The sequence below is a fragment of the Leucoraja erinacea genome, chromosome 31, assembly GCF_028641065.1.
Source record: "Leucoraja erinacea ecotype New England chromosome 31, Leri_hhj_1, whole genome shotgun sequence".
Classification (NCBI taxonomy): domain Eukaryota; kingdom Metazoa; phylum Chordata; class Chondrichthyes; order Rajiformes; family Rajidae; genus Leucoraja; species Leucoraja erinaceus.
The window spans coordinates 20,224,928-20,240,584 of record NC_073407.1 but is presented as its reverse complement, the minus strand read 5'-3'; the positions used below and the strand labels follow the sequence as shown (position 1 = coordinate 20,240,584).

Sequence of the window (15,657 nt, the reverse complement as noted above, 5' to 3'; positions counted from 1 at the left end):
CTGTGGACATTCTGAATCTGACTGAGGCAGGACATGACAACAGCATGGAATAAGAATGAAAGAGTCCAACAATGGGTGCAGGGTAGTGGCCCTGTGATTATTCTCTTTGTTCTTCTGTCCGCCATCTTGCTGCTTTTGCAGAGAATGTTGGAAGAATTCCAAAATGACCCAGCTATCGGTGCCAAATAGGTGCTGTCGGAGAATTGTGGAGTGCAGTCGGTGTGATCCAATGCAAATAGAAAGCATGTGGGCAACAGCTGCTTCAAACTCACAACTTAAACTAATCTCAAGGGTGAGAAATTCTCAGCTGTGTAAACAGTTATTAGTGTGTGTGCTTCTAGGAACTGTGGGGGGCAGGTACCCTCTTTGGTTCTTCATCATTAGCTGGAAGTTGTAAAACTGCTCTCAATTGCATATGAAAGAGAACTGACATTTATAGTATACAATAAAGTGATACTATCAATGTACCTGTCCAAGTGTTTTAATTAAAGAAGATTATTGTCTATTGTCTATTGATTAATATGGGGGTAAAAGGAGAATCCCTGGATCAGATTGGAAAGTATTTCAAAGAACTGGTACTGGCAGGATGCTCCAGATGACCTCTTTCAGAACTGATGTTCCAGTGATTCTACCTTTCACACGCACAGGAACTCTCAGAGTACCAATATGGAGAAGTAAATGGCCAGTTCTCTCTTTTGCGAATGTCAGTTGATGAATATTGATGGATACCAGGGAGATGTCCTCTCTGTGACTAGAGATACGGAAATCCTTTATGTTTGGAAACCGAGAGACGTGTTTAATGCTTCATTCCATGTTGTGATCAATGCTGTTCCTGTGCCCATGGTACACTACACATGGCAAGCATAATGCCAGCCCCGTCTGCTGTTGTTCATGGCTGGCATGTGAGATGGATAGTCCCAGCAGTCGGAATGGATATCAGACAATTGATGCTATGCCGGAGAGCAAACACCTGACGGCTCCTGGTGGGTGTTTTAATGCACAAACTTTCTCCTTCTGATGTGTACAACTCTTGTGTTGTAATTTAGAAGCTATTCCTTATTGATGCTAAAGATTTCATGCCAAATCCAGGCCATGTTTCCAAGTAGCTCTGCAGCGTACTGAGTTCCCAGAAGTTTATCTCCTGAGATAAAACCACCAATTAGCCTGAACAAAATTGCTCTTGCATGCATCACAACTAAGTATATTAGGTTTGTGAATGTGCAACAGAAGCCAGGACATTTTCAGCTCTGTCAAACTTATGTAAAGTCGTTGGAATCTTTAGGAAGAGACGCAAGCTAAAATGTTGCCTGCCTATTCCCTCCCTTTTTCTCTCCCACACTACAATCAGCCTGAAGAAGGGTCATCTATCCACGTACTCCCGAGTTTCTGCCTTGAGTTAAGCCAGCACTCTGTGTTATACTGTCCACAGATGTTGCCTGACCCACTTTATTCCTCCTGCGGTCTGCATTTGCTTAATTATGTGTAGAATTGCCTCGGCCAATTTATTGGTGAGTATCATTTAACCTCGGAATGTTGGCCAGCACAATCTAGTCTATACAAAAGCATTGTTCAAGAAGGAACTGCAGATGCTGGAAAATAGAAGGTAGACTAAAATGCTGGAGAAACTCAGCGGGTGAGGCAGCATCCATGGAACGAAGGAAATAGGCAACGTTTTGGGCCGAAACCCTTCTATACAAAAGCACTTTTGTGTGGAATGTATATATGAAATACCAGAGGTGATGGACTTCTGCATCTACTTGAGGAACTCCATGGTAATATTGAAAGCTTTTGTTTCATCTCTTCACCAGGTAGAAACTCTAGGTTGTTCAGTTTTCCTCAGTCCACCTGTACCCACCATCAGCTATCAGTTCCTGAAAGTGAACCATTGGAAAGCAACTGGCCGAGATGAGTCCCCGCCTTGTCCTCTGTTATAGAGATATATTGATTTTGTGAATATATCTCAATGGTTTGGTTAAAATTGTGGGGGAGGGGAGTGAACAAAGAAACCATCTGAAACATTCCTACTTTAAGCAGGAGGTTTTACTGAACTTCTGTAATATTGATAAAGTATTGTCACTGGCCTTGAAAACTAGTCTTTTGCTGATATTAATGCCTATCCATGTTAAATAATGTCATTAAGATATGCTTGTTTATTAAAATAAACAGGCCAACCTTGACAGCGTTATTTGTGGTTAATACGCAATGCTGGCATAGATTCATGTATATAAACATGCATGTTGGAAGAGCACAGATTCAAAGTGCAGACCTGTGAGATGGCTTGCTGGCAGTTTCTTGGGCTCCTGTTTGGCAGTTTCTTTCTCAGTGTTGCAGCAAGAGCCACGGTAAGTTTCATCAAACTCTCCATTATTTGCAAATTTTGGGAAAAGGACAAATGTTCCAATTGAGTTGCTCTCAAAGCGATTTGAGGGTCTCGATTTTACTGTCACAGTAGGAAATTCTGCAGCTATGGAGGTAGTTGGTATGATGCGTGTTAAACAAGGAATCCACCCATAACAGAAATTGGTGCTTAGTCAGTGTTTCACTGGCTTGCAAGATGCCAGTCTCATGCAGACAGTGAAAAGGATCTCTGATTTCAGATCAAAGCCTTTTAGAAGGAGGTTTACTCCATCTAATCCACTAGACATGTTTAATGAGAGTGCAGAGGTGGGTTGATTCTGTATTTAACTGGTTTAATAGTCTTTTGATAAATGCCGACCATCGATCACCCGTTCACCCTAGTTCTCTGTCATCTCATTTTCACATCCATCTCCCTACAAGAGTAGCAACAATGAAGTGCAGATTACAAAAGAAGACACTGTTATGTATTCGGGATGAATACATTTAACTTGGAGGCAGGTAACACTATTTCTATTATCTACATAACATACACAATGTGCTGGAGTAACTCCGTGGGTCAGGCAGCATCTCTGGAGAACATGGATAGGAGACTTTCAGGTTGAGACCCTCATCAGACACAACCCAAAAGTCACCTATCCATGTTCTTCAGAGATGCTGCCTGACCGGCTGAGTTACTCCAGCAATTTTTGTCCTTTTTTGTAAACCACCATCTGCAGTTCCTTGTTTCCATAGTCCTTTGATAGAGTTTGTTTAAAAGAACAGTGAAATTGTATGTGCATGGAATTGTTCGATTATTAAGAATGGAAATGCAGTGATCTATAGAAGCAGATATGTAGTTCTTCCAGCACTGTTTTTCTGAAGTAGAAAGGGTTTTTGGATTTACAATTGGAACATTGTTAAAAAATGCAAGACATTGAATTGTATATGATGCTGTTACGTAGCAATTCTGCATTAATGAATCAACCAACATTAATTGATTAATTAACCGCCTCGGAACAGGTTCCATGATTCCTTCAGCTGATTCTCTTTACCATATTTCTCTTTCTCTCTCTCACACTATTTTCTCCTTCACTCTTGCTCCTTCTCTGGTATCTCGCTCCTTTTCAACAGCTGGGCGTTGTGCAAACTGAAGGCGGTTTTGTGGAAGGCACCTATGAAAGAGATGGATTGTTTTCATCTGTGGACATTTTCAGAGGAATTCCTTTTGCTGCCACCCCAAAGCGATTTGTGAAAGCTGAACCACACCCCGGATGGCCTGGTAACAAATTTCCTTTTTGTTTGCATTTTGCGATGCCTGAATCATCTCTTAAAAATTGATACAATATTTCTTCAATGTCCAATATCCAGTCGGTGCAAGGGAGAAGCTGAGTAGAAGTCAGGGGCATTGGAAACTACAATTCTTCTTTTACAAAGATTGCAAAATTAATCTCAATAGACAACAGATATTTTTTTTTAATTTAGACTTGAGTTGTGAGTGTTGCTGGCAATGCTAGCATTTATTATGCTTGAGAAGATGTTGGCAAATCAAATGGTTGAATTCTTGCAGTCCATATAGTCAGATGTACTTTATAATTTGGTGTAACTAAATGGCCATTTCAGAGGGCAAATCCAAAATGAATTGCATATGCAGTCGGTCAGGGAATCACATGTAATATAGTTGGGTATGGTTAATGACGAGAGATTTCCTTGATTTAAAACACAACAGTGAACCATCTATCCAGTCTGATTTTTTTTTTCTCTCTCAAAATTGAATTTAAAATCATTGACTGCCATGAAGAGATTATAACCTGTAACAAGGCATTATCAATACAAATCAGCCTGGATTACCAGACCAGAAACAGCCACTGCACCACTGGGTTATAATACTGTTTTGTTGTCACTTCCAAAATCAGTTTCCACTCCAGAGACCAAAGCACATAATTCAGGTGCCATTACTAGTATAATATTGCCGGAGTTGTAAGAGCCATTAGTTTAGTTTAGTTTTATCAACATGAAAGTCTTAATTAAAAAGATGCATTCCTCTATTCATAACTTGAGCACTATTGACAGGTGTATTTGATTTTGGTTTGATTGCATACAAGACAACTGAATTATACAACAGTATGCACTTAATTTTAAAATGTATTTTTGTGGATATTAGTTCAGTAGTATTGCTTTTTGCCAGCTGTGCCACTTCCTATCTGTAGGCAGATTCCTCCCCATCCTGGATCAGTCCAATCAAGGTTGTGTCGTCCGCAAACTTGCGAAGCTTGACAGAGGAGTCTGTGGAGGTGCAGTAGTTGGTGTAGAGAGAGTAGAGAGTACCCAGCCTTGTGGTGCACCCATGCTGGGGGGGTGGGGGGGGGGGCGGTGGTGTGGGAGAGGGGGTGTGTGGGGGGGGGAGGAGGGGGGGGGGGGGGGGGGGGGGGGGGGGGGGGGGGAGGGGGGTGGGGAGGGGGGGGGGGGGGGGGGTGGGGGAGGGACCAATCTGCTAAAACATTCGTTTTTAAAAATCTACTCCAAATAATCACTAATAAGTTTGCTTTCTGAATTTGTTGTTGATTTTGCTGATCTCTCGCCCTCTGCTATCACAATGTCTACACTTAAATTCTGTAAAGGCTCTTGACACTTTCCAAGGATCGTGAACAATCGCTGTATTTTCTTTCCAGTAACTTCTGGTGTTTATGTCATTACCAGATATCCTGACGGCTAAAAAATTCAAACCCAGGTGTTTCCAGGCAACTTTGACTCAGGATTCTGTTTATGGGAATGAAGATTGTCTTTACCTGAATATTTGGGTCCCACATGGGAGAAAAGGTAAATGAAAGTCACAGGTTAAAACTGTACGCAGCTAACATTCTCATGTTACTGAGTGTAAAGGTGCATCAATATTAGGAATGTGTGTCCCACTTTCTTTGCCGCCTTTCTGCCTTTTAAAATGTCCATGAAATAATATGTTTGGAAACTTCTGTCGGTGTTGTGATGTCAAGTTTTTTGGGGTTTTTTTTACACTCGTGAAAAATACTTGGCACTGATCTTTGGCAGATCCAATTATTCACATGGTAGATTTAAGATCCTTGTAATAAAATACCTTTAACCCAATTGCTATTCATCCACAGTTTCCATCAACTGTACCCTGCCTGACAAAGTGCGTGTATTTTGTGGCAACCCACGGGCAGTTATATCACTAGTTGTGCCGGTGTGCCTCTCTTCACCTAAGTTTCAATACACTGAAAATATCCCGACATAAATACCAATTCATTTGAGTTTGCACCTGCAGCACAACTGGAAGTGTTTGAACGGTAGCTTTATTACAACTTGACCTGTATTCCACCTGGGAATTTTAATGGTTCATCGTAAAGGGAATTTTATTGTCTGTAAATTATGCTCTACCTGTGACAGTTTGACATTGATACAGCTAAAACAAAACAAACTTTTTTCACTACTAAATGGAAATAAAATAATTGGAAATGCTAGAAAATTTAAACAAAAGCAAAAAGTACCAGGAACATCCAGCCGGCGTTTGTGGAAAAAGCGAAGGAAATATTTAATGTCAAAGACCTGATACTGGCTCACCTGCTGAATAATTCCAGCATTTTTGTATTTTGTAATAGTTCCACTGCGTATTCAGTAAACTCTCTTGTAATAGTAATGATAGTAATGAACGAGATCCATAGTTCATTGATATAAACACTTGCAGATGGAGAGTGATGCTGCTGGTCGAGCCACTGCCTCACAGCACAGAGACCCTAGTTGGATCCTGACCTTGGGTACTGTCTGTGTGGAGTTTACATTTTCTTCCTGTGACAGCCTGTGTTTCCTCCGGGTGCTCCGGTTTCCTACAATGTTCCAAAGACGTGTTGGTTTGCAGGTTGATTGACACGTGTAAAATTTGCCATAGTGTGGGATGAGAAATTGGGATAACACATAACTAGTGAAAACAGGTGATTGATGGCCAGCGTGGACCTGTTTCCATCTGTATCTATTTTCTAAAAAACACCTATTATTGATTTTAATCTGATCATATAATGAAAAATCTCTCTTCACGTGTCTTCCTCAGTGTCCACCGATCTGCCTGTTATGATTTGGATCTTTGGAGGAGGTTTCTTGATAGGATCAGGGCAAGGAGGCCACTTCCTGAATAACTATCTATACGATGGGCTGGAGATTGCATCTCGAGGCAAAGTAATAGTCGTGACCTTCAACTATCGGGTTGGTCCTCTGGGGTTTCTGAGTACAGGTGATGCCAATGCACCAGGTGAGTGTTCAGACCCTTTTACTATCATTACTAGTCCCTCATCCTTATTTTTAATCTTCTCTTTGATTTCGCATTTCCCTATCATTGTAACTTCCCTAGGGCTATATTATTCAAGATCTCTATACTATTTTACATTAATCTGCCTAAAGATTATGTTACTATAATTTGCTATATACATGCTAATGGTATAATGCATCCAACCCTTCAATTCCTACCTGATTCTTGGTCTCCACCCTCACACATCTCCTAATCCCCATCCCCCCCTACCTCTGAATTCCATCATCTCCAATTCCTAACTTGCATTTGTTCCTAGTCGGTTGCTTCCTTCTTTCTTCCTAACTTCAAACACCCCTCCTCCTGCTCATTGTTTATTCCTCCAACCCACTGCGCACACACACACACACACCCACACCTCCACTCTTAGCTCCTACACTTCCACTGACCCACTCACTTTGCCCTGACTCACTCTCCACTTAAAAAACATAAGGACAATTTCCAACATCTGAATAACTTGCCAGACATTAATTAGTTTTACAACTCGGCACCACAGTAAGCTATACTTCATATTCAGTAATATGTTTGGACAACCAATTATATTATCCTTTAATGCATTATAAATCTAAATCTGGTCCTGAGAGTAAACCGTTTAGACACAAGAAACTGCAGATGTTGGAATTTTTAATAAGAGAGCTAATGGAGGAACTTGACGGGTCAGGCAATATCTGTGGAAGGCGTTACGGGTCGAGACAATTTATCTCAAACAGTTTAAACTACCTGCCAATTCCACGATTAATGAATTCTTCTTAACAATTTTAAAATGTTTATATTTTTCTTTCTTCAGTATTGTCCATCATTGTTATTTGTCGCAATGCATAGGTAACCAAGGTTTATGGGATCAGCACATGGCCATTAGTTGGGTGAAAAGGAATATTGCTGCATTCGGTGGAGATCCAACTAGAATCACAATCTTTGGGGAGTCTGCAGGAGCTGCTAGTGTCTCCCTGCAGGTAACTCGACATGGCATTGATGGATGACGTGGTGGATGGAACAGGACTGAGTTGGTCTCTTTCGAGCTGCACATGGAACAGTTTCACTGTAATTAAACTTGACAATTTTGGCCCGACAGGAAAAATAACATAAGCCAACATTTGGACAATTCCTGGACTTTGTCCTTGATAAAATGGAAATGGGACCAGTTTTACTTGGACTATTCGATATTATCAGAAAGAGTCGGTGACCCAGTGCATGGGGTGATGGCCTACATCTCTGGGGAAGCAGAACTAGAATTATTTTAGCATGGGAGATCATTCACCTGTAGCATCGTATGGATATTGATTTTGCTTACTCTCATTTTTCTCTGTTCAATCCAATTTACCTGCAGGAATTTTATGAAAGGTGTGCCAGATCATTTTTTGTTTCCGGTTTGTTTTCTAGATAAAATAATCTTCTCTGCTTTCTCCATGTATCCTTATTTGGACAGTAGATGACCTCTACTTAGCTAGTTGTCTTGACTATAAATTTTGAGACATTTATAGTAGATAATCTAGCACTTTGTACCGTAGGAAACACAACTCAAAGCTGAAGTGCTTGGAGTACTAGACTGTACCTAAGCCATTGTATTAAGTTAGGGATCCTTAATATGGATTCCAACCACATTGTGACCACATTCTTCACCCGCCCCATAAAAATACTTACAGTAAGTGAATACTTGTACGTCAAACTTATTTAGATTTTTATTCTCTTTCACAGACATTGTCACCATACAACAAAGGAATAATAAAGCGAGCAATTTCACAGAGTGGGGTTGCTACTTCTTCCTGGGCAGTTCAGAGGAACCCGTTACATTGGGCACAGCAGGTCAGTAGAGCTGCAGAAACATCAAGACAACAAGCAAACTATCTTTCAGAAAATCAGCAGAGTTGGATTGTCAATGCCACCCGTAGTTTTAAATCATCTGCTTTATTTAATATGGTGAAAAGGTATTCTCCCCCCCCCCCCCCCCACCCCCACAGAGCAAATTGTGTGCATCTAGCTCAGGAACTCAGTGCATATAGCCCTTTGTTGCTGTGCAGAACATGATGTCAAATTAAACTAATTCCTCCTGCCTGCACATGATCCATATCCCGCAATTTCCTGCAGAATCTCATGCCTATCTAAAAACCAAGATATTATCATCTACCACCACCTCTGGCAGTGCATTCCAGGCACCCTCCACTCTCAGTATGTAAAAAAAAACTCACCCTGCGCATCTCCTTTAAACAGTCCCTCTTATCTCAAAGCTTTGCCCTCTAGTGTTTGACAATTCCACCGTGAGAAAAAGGTTCTGACTGTTATCCTAGCTGTGTTTCTCATAATTTTATATATTTCTACCAGGCCTCCCCACAACCTCTGATGCACCAGAGAAAACAATCCAAGGTTGTCCAACCGCTCCTTATAGCAAATATTATCTAAACCAGGCAGAATTGTGGTAAACCTCCTGTACCCTCTCCAAAGCCTCTTCTATGTTCTTCCTGTAATAGGCTGACCAGAATTGCACACCATGTTCCAAATGTGACCTAACCAAAGTTTTACAAAGCTACAAAATGAATTCCTGACTCTTTTACTTAGTGTCCTGACCAATTATGATGAGCATACCATACACCTTCTTCACCCCTCTATCCAGTTGTTTTGCCACCTTAATAAGATTCCATCAGCTCGAGTGCGGTCCTGACCTCCCATCTACCCCATTGGAAACTTTTGAACTATCTTTAATCGGACTTTACCTTGCACTAGATGTTGTACCCTTCATCATTTATCTGTGGACGACTTAATTTGTAATCATGTCCATGCTTTTTGACTACATAGCATGCAAACAAAAGCTTCTCGCTGTATCTCGATACACACTACAATGATAAACTAAACTAAGGAAATGGACCCTAATATCACTCTTTACATCAATGCTGTTAAGAGTTCTGCTATAACTATACTTTCCCCTTACATTTGACCTTCCACAGTGCAATACTTTACACTTTCCAGGTTAAGCTCCCATCTTAATGTCTAATGTTAAAGCAGTGTTGAATATCATGAAAATGTTCATACAACTTGTTAATTTCATACCAGCTGATGCAGGAAGTATACATGTTAGTGGCCAATTTATTGCCGTTTTAGAATCTAAGATAAACAATGAGAATGAATTTAAAATTCTTGGTCTGGGTGTACTTGATGAGGGCAATGGTTACTCTGAGAAACATTCGCAGTAACTGAACATTCTAAGACGTGATCTGGAATTTTTCAGCTTGCTAACAAGGTGGGCTGTTCGAGGAATGACACTGCTACCATGATGGCCTGTCTGAAGATCACCGACCCGAAAGCTGTCACTCTGGCTATTCCTTTAAAACTGATAAACTTAGAAAGTAAGATGCATAATAATGTCAATGTTTCTATCTCATTTAAGTCTGTTTACATTCTGGGGTTTCCATGAGCCAGAGCGCTGTTCAATTCACCTCTACCCCTTTGCGGGCATTGGATGTTACATAGAAACATAGAAAATAGGTGCAGGAGTAGGCCATTCAGCCCTTCGAGCCTGCCCCGCCATTCAATATAATCATGGCTGATCATCCAACTCAGTATCCCATCCCTGCCTTCTCTCCATACCCCCTGATCCCTTTAGCCACAAGGGCCACATCTAACTCCCTCTTAAATATAGCCAATGAACTGGCCTCAACTACCTTCTGTGGCAGAGAATTCCACAGATTCACCACTCTCTGTGTAAAAAATGATTTTCTCATCTCGGTCCTAAAAGACTTCCCTCTTATCCTTAAACTGTGACCCCTAGTTCTGGACTTCCCCAACATCGGGAATAATCTTCCTGCATCTAGCCTGTCCAACCCCTTAAGAATTGTTGTGTCTGGCAATATTACACTCTAATTCTGAGAACGATATTCTACAATCCTGAGAACTATATTCACCACTTTTCCTTTTCTCTGCTATTTTACTTGAGTTTGGATTGATTGTATCAATGTACAGTATCATCTGGTTTGATTGGATAGCATGCAAAACAAAGTTTTTCACTGTACCTCAGTAGATATGACAATACTAAACCGAAACCAAACCTAAAGCACAACGTATTTACGAAGGTCTTAAAGAAAATTATTTAAGTGAAAGGTATCTAAAATGGGCTGAAGTTGCTTCTGTCAATTGATTATTGCTTCTTCCCTTTGCAAATGTCTTCTGTCTGCCTTCAAGGGGCTTCTTTAGACTGTTCACTTGATGATCATTTATGCTCCACATGAACTTCCTCCCAACCCACCAGCCAATCCCATTCTCAGAACCTATTGCTTTCTCCTTCATATCTTGATCTTTCTGTTATTTTATGATGCATCATGAAACCTACCTGCGACGAAGCATCTGGTCGCCTGTACTCATACCCTCCCTCTAAGGTGGTATTGCATCAAAAATATTTATTTTCATATTGATCTCGCTAAGCACCTCAGGATGTTTCTAAACTTCAGTTTCTATGACACTGTTGATATATTCTATGAAAAAGCTGTCAGAAATTGATTATACTCCAATTCTAGTGCAAACTATGCCATAACACCATGACAATTTGCCTATGTTAAGGCGTTCCCAATTCTCAACACTCAGTAAAGAAAAGGCTTGACCCTTTTCCCACTCATTGTTTCTTTTTCCTTCTGCACAATGTTTGCTATTTATCACACTGCCGTATAAAATGCATTGACCGTTTCCTCTGCAAAAAAAAGAGCCAACACTGTTACTATTGGCTTTCTTCCTGTACCTAAAATGGCAGCAATTGAAGCAAGTAATCAGAAAAACGAGAAGCATTAAGTGGTAATTATCTATACCGAGGGAATTAAATTGTGAATTTATTTGGCATTGGTGAGGAACAGCAGAACTGACCAATTATTTTCCCTTTCTTTACAATCCCTTAGTTCCTCTTGTATACTATCTGATATGGTCTCCTGTCATTGATGGAGACTTCATTCCTGATGAGCCAAAGAAGCTCTACCACAATGCTGCTGAAATTGATTACATCGCCGGTGTCAACAATATGGATGGACATCTTTTTGCTGGCCTGGATGTACATTCAATCAATAAGGCTGGAAAAACCTACCCGTATGGAACATGTATTATTTTATTCATTCTATTATTTTTGTTTGTCTTGGGTTAGAGTCCTTCCTATTTCCCCTTGACTCCATATCAAGCATAATTATCATCGGCAGGTGGCTCAAACCCCCTCCATCCCTTTGTGAAGACATAACTTGTTCTTGTTTGAAAACTCTCTGAGATTCAGAACTCATTGATCATTGGTGTAGAGATCTAGGGGACACAAGTACATGTTCCACTCCCTCTGTTCCTGGTTCATTCGTATTATAAAAGTTGATTCCAGTGATCGCATGAAGCTGGACAGCTTCTAATAAATTGATCAAATTGTCCCTGGCCTGTATTAGGTGAAAAAGTGGATAGAGAAGTATTGACAGGATGTAGAGATGACACTTGTACCTTGAGGTAACACTAGAATTGGAGTGCAATCAATTTCTGACAGCTTTTTCATAGAATATATCAACAGTGTCATAGAAACTGAAGTTTAGAAACATCCTGATATGCTTAACGAGATCAATATGAAAATAAATATTTTTGATGCAATACCACCTTAGAGGGAGGGTATGAGTACAGGTGACCAGATGCTTCATCGCAGGTAGGTTTCATGATGCATCATATAATCATCCCTACACTGATGTCCAAAGAGCAATTAGTTTCAAGTAAGAATTTCATTGAATTGAATCCTTTATTTGTCATTCAGACCTTTTGGTCTGAACGAAAAGAAAATAATTTCATGGTTCCACTTTGGCACATATGACAATTAAACACTCTTTACCAGTTCCATCCTGCTTGACCTTTCCACATAGACCTGGTAATCCTTCCTTTTCAAGCATACAGCCTATCCAAACTGTTCATCTGCCCCAATATCTCATGTGTATTGATGCCAAGTTTTGGTTGCTGTCACTCCTGTGAAGCAACGATATGCTGTTGTGAAACAGATAATAACTTCTTGGTGTAGGATTGGAGAGGATGTTGGGAAAAGCGAGGAGCGAGTCAAAGGAGAGATTTACAAACAAATTAATTTAAAAATTAGACATTATAGTTTACTTTTGCAGGTTATAATAATGGCATATTGGTAAGAACCAAAGGCAGGGATTGGAGTATAAGTTGTAATGGACTTAATAGGCAATGGCTTAGTTTAAACAACCTATCCAGTGATTCATTACAATCGTAACAGTGTTATCTCATCAAGCTTTTAAAGCTTTTTAAAAAGTCCAGCAAATATCCTTAATTGTTGTTATCTACAGGAGTGATCTGAATAATCTCATTCGAGGACTCACCGTAGACACAAAAGGACAAGGTGTTGACATCACTTATAAGCAATATACCAAGAACTGGCCTTCCAGTCCAAGTCAGGAGACCATTAAAAAGACAATCGTGGATCTGGAGACAGATGCACTCTTCTTGGTGCCCACTCAACTGGCACTGGATCTTCATTATCGCCATGCTAAGTAAGTTTAATCTAGACCTTTAATCTATAGCTACATCTGCGTAGCAAATTAAGCAGAGCACTGTACAGAAGTGGAAATGTTTAGTGCAGGAAGGATTGCTGGTTTACGCTGCTCGTTTACACTGCTGGAGTTTACACTGCTGGTTTACAAATTGCTGGAGTAACACAGCGGGACAGGCAGCATCTCTGGAGAGAAGGAATGGGTATGACGTTTTGCGTCGAGACCCTTCTTCAGACTGAGTCAGGGGAGTGGGAGTCTAGAGATATGGCAGTGTATGGTGTGAAAACGATAAATCAAAGCAGACAATGACAAGGAAATGTAGAATGGTTCATTGTTAGCTGAGGGGAAGGTGACAAGGGGGCAATCAATCAGTAAAATTAATCAGAATTGTGAAACTAGTCCGAGAACTAGGGTGGGGGAGGGACGGAGAGTGGGGAAGCAAGGGTTACTTTAAGTTAGAGAAATAAATAGTCATACTGCTGGGGTGTAAACTGCCCAAGTGAAAATGAGGTGCTGTTCCTCCAATTTGTGCTGGGCATCACTCTGACAATGGAGAAGGCACAGGACAGAAATGTCAGAATGGGAAGGAGAGTTAGTATTTAGCAACCGGGAGATTGTGAGGCAGACTGAATTACTAGACGACCACCACATGAGGATGAGGAAGGTATAATCAGCTATCCAATAAACCAGCAGTAATGAAATCTGCCTGCCATCCTTGTCCAAAAGCACAAACAAGGGAAGGTGGACAAAAGTGCTGGAGAAACTCAGCGAGTGCGGCAGCATCTAAGGAGCGAAGTAAATAGGCACGTTTCGGGCCGAAACCCTTCTTCAGACTGATTAAGGATCGTCAGAGGAAGACAGAAATGCTGGAGCGAACGAATAGGTGACACTTCGCTTCGAGACCCTTCTTCAGACACCCACAGTCAGAGGGTCATCAGTGCTTTCTGGTTGTGTTAGGATGTGTTCATTTATTCATTGTGTTATTTCTTTTCCTTTCCTTACTCCTCTCCTAGGGGAGCACAAACCTTCAGCTACCTGTTTTCTCACCCCTCCCGGGCTCCTATATATCCTAAATGGATGGGCGCTGACCATGCAGATGATCTGCAGTACGTCTTTGGAAAACCATTTGCTACTCCGCTCGGATACCGATCGAGGGACAGAGATGTCTCAAGAAGCATAATTGCCTACTGGACCAACTTTGCCCACACAGGGTGGGTAAATGAAAGAATAGATTTGCATTTCGGCTTTCAATTCAGGAATTGCCGAACCATTTCACAGCTCATGTAGTTCTCAATTATGGTTGTCTATTGTTACTGGTAATGCAGGAAACACCACTGCCAACCTGTGCAGAGCAAAACCCTGCAAATGAGAGGGTGATCATTTATTTTTAGTGATATTTGTAAAGGAATAAAATTTAAAACAGACTCTGAGCAAAGTCCTTCCACAGACTTTGAGATCTCTTGCATCCTCCCCGAAGGACACATTAGCAATTCAAATGAAAGATGGCTTTTTCTGCTTGAGCAGAGACTCCAGTTTTGCACTGGTTACATCGGCCTCTCTTTTTGTTGTCCAGCCCCTGGAATAACCTTCAGGCCTTAGGTGAAAATTCCATCCACAGATCTGCAGCAAGATGTGTATCAAATGCTGCGTCAAGTCAGATAGTTTCTCGCATCCGACTGAATTTTATTCAGACAGTCCACAGCATCCTTTATATGATGCACTAAAACTTTTTTTTTTAAACCATTTGTATGTAGATACTGAGCAAAATACAAAATGCTGGAGGAACACAGCAGGTCAGGCATCATCAATATGGGGACAGGTGTTACACACTACCATTGTTGGGGAAAAGTCTAGGGGGATTTTACATCCATTGTGCAATTGATCTGGTTGTACATATGCTGAAGTGGTATGGCAGATGTCAATTGGTAGGGACTGAACCAGGAAGGAAGGATGGTGTCAAAGTGGGCAGAAATAAGAGCAAGACCATGCTGAAACGGATTGCCTGAGTTGCTGACTGTTTTCATCTCCGTTTTCCAGCATCAGAAGTTATGTTTTTAATATCAAAGCTTTGATTATAAGCTGCTCAGAGTAACCAGCATGACTAAAACACATTTTGTCTTTCAGCGATCCAAGTAGGGGCGACTCCGAAGTTCCCACCGCATGGACCCATTATACATCAACATACACTCAGTATTTGGAGATTAACAAGGACATCAACATGGGCTCTATCAAGCAGAGACTTCGTGCCGAGATGGTTCACTTCTGGAACCAGACCTATACCACTTTGCTTGTCACTCCTTAAACCTGTGTGTAAGGGTCTGATTAGTTTTCAATTAAAAAAAAAATTAATTTTGGACATCTTCTAGATGTTGAAATTTGTCCTATATTATATCCCAACTGCATTCAGAAATAGCTCATCAATTACAGAACACAGACGCTAATTTGTGTAAATCAGCTGTTCGTAGAAGGAATAGCTGGAGGTGAACAGGCAGTAATATGGCGGACAGAAAA

General features: G+C 40.8%; 1 protein-coding gene across 1 annotated transcript; it reads left to right on the top strand.

The window, feature by feature from the left end:
* Nucleotides 1–2,227: 2,227 nt before the first annotated feature.
* LOC129712066 (bile salt-activated lipase-like) lies at nt 2,228–15,638 on the top strand. The gene is made up of 11 exons (XM_055660238.1): nt 2,228–2,342; nt 3,469–3,616; nt 5,035–5,154; nt 6,398–6,595; nt 7,472–7,602; nt 8,345–8,452; nt 9,870–9,987; nt 11,524–11,707; nt 12,943–13,146; nt 14,160–14,357; nt 15,271–15,638. The coding sequence occupies exons 1-11, from the start codon at nt 2,235–2,237 to the stop codon at nt 15,446–15,448; spliced, it is 1,695 nt and encodes a 564-aa protein (XP_055516213.1). The 5' UTR covers nt 2,228–2,234; the 3' UTR covers nt 15,449–15,638.
* Nucleotides 15,639–15,657: the final 19 nt, after the last annotated feature.

What these genes read in the sequence shown, in the direction of transcription:
- LOC129712066 (XM_055660238.1), top strand. Translation starts at nt 2,235, where the DNA reads ATGTTGGAAGAGCACAGATTCAAAGTGCAGACCTGTGAGATGGCTTGC. An exon ending in AAAACTGATAAACTTAGAAA is followed by an intron (nt 9,988 to 11,523) that starts GTAAGATGCATA and finishes ACAATCCCTTAG; the next exon opens with TTCCTCTTGTATACTATCTG. An exon ending in CTTCATTATCGCCATGCTAA is followed by an intron (nt 13,147 to 14,159) that starts GTAAGTTTAATC and finishes CTCCTCTCCTAG; the next exon opens with GGGAGCACAAACCTTCAGCT.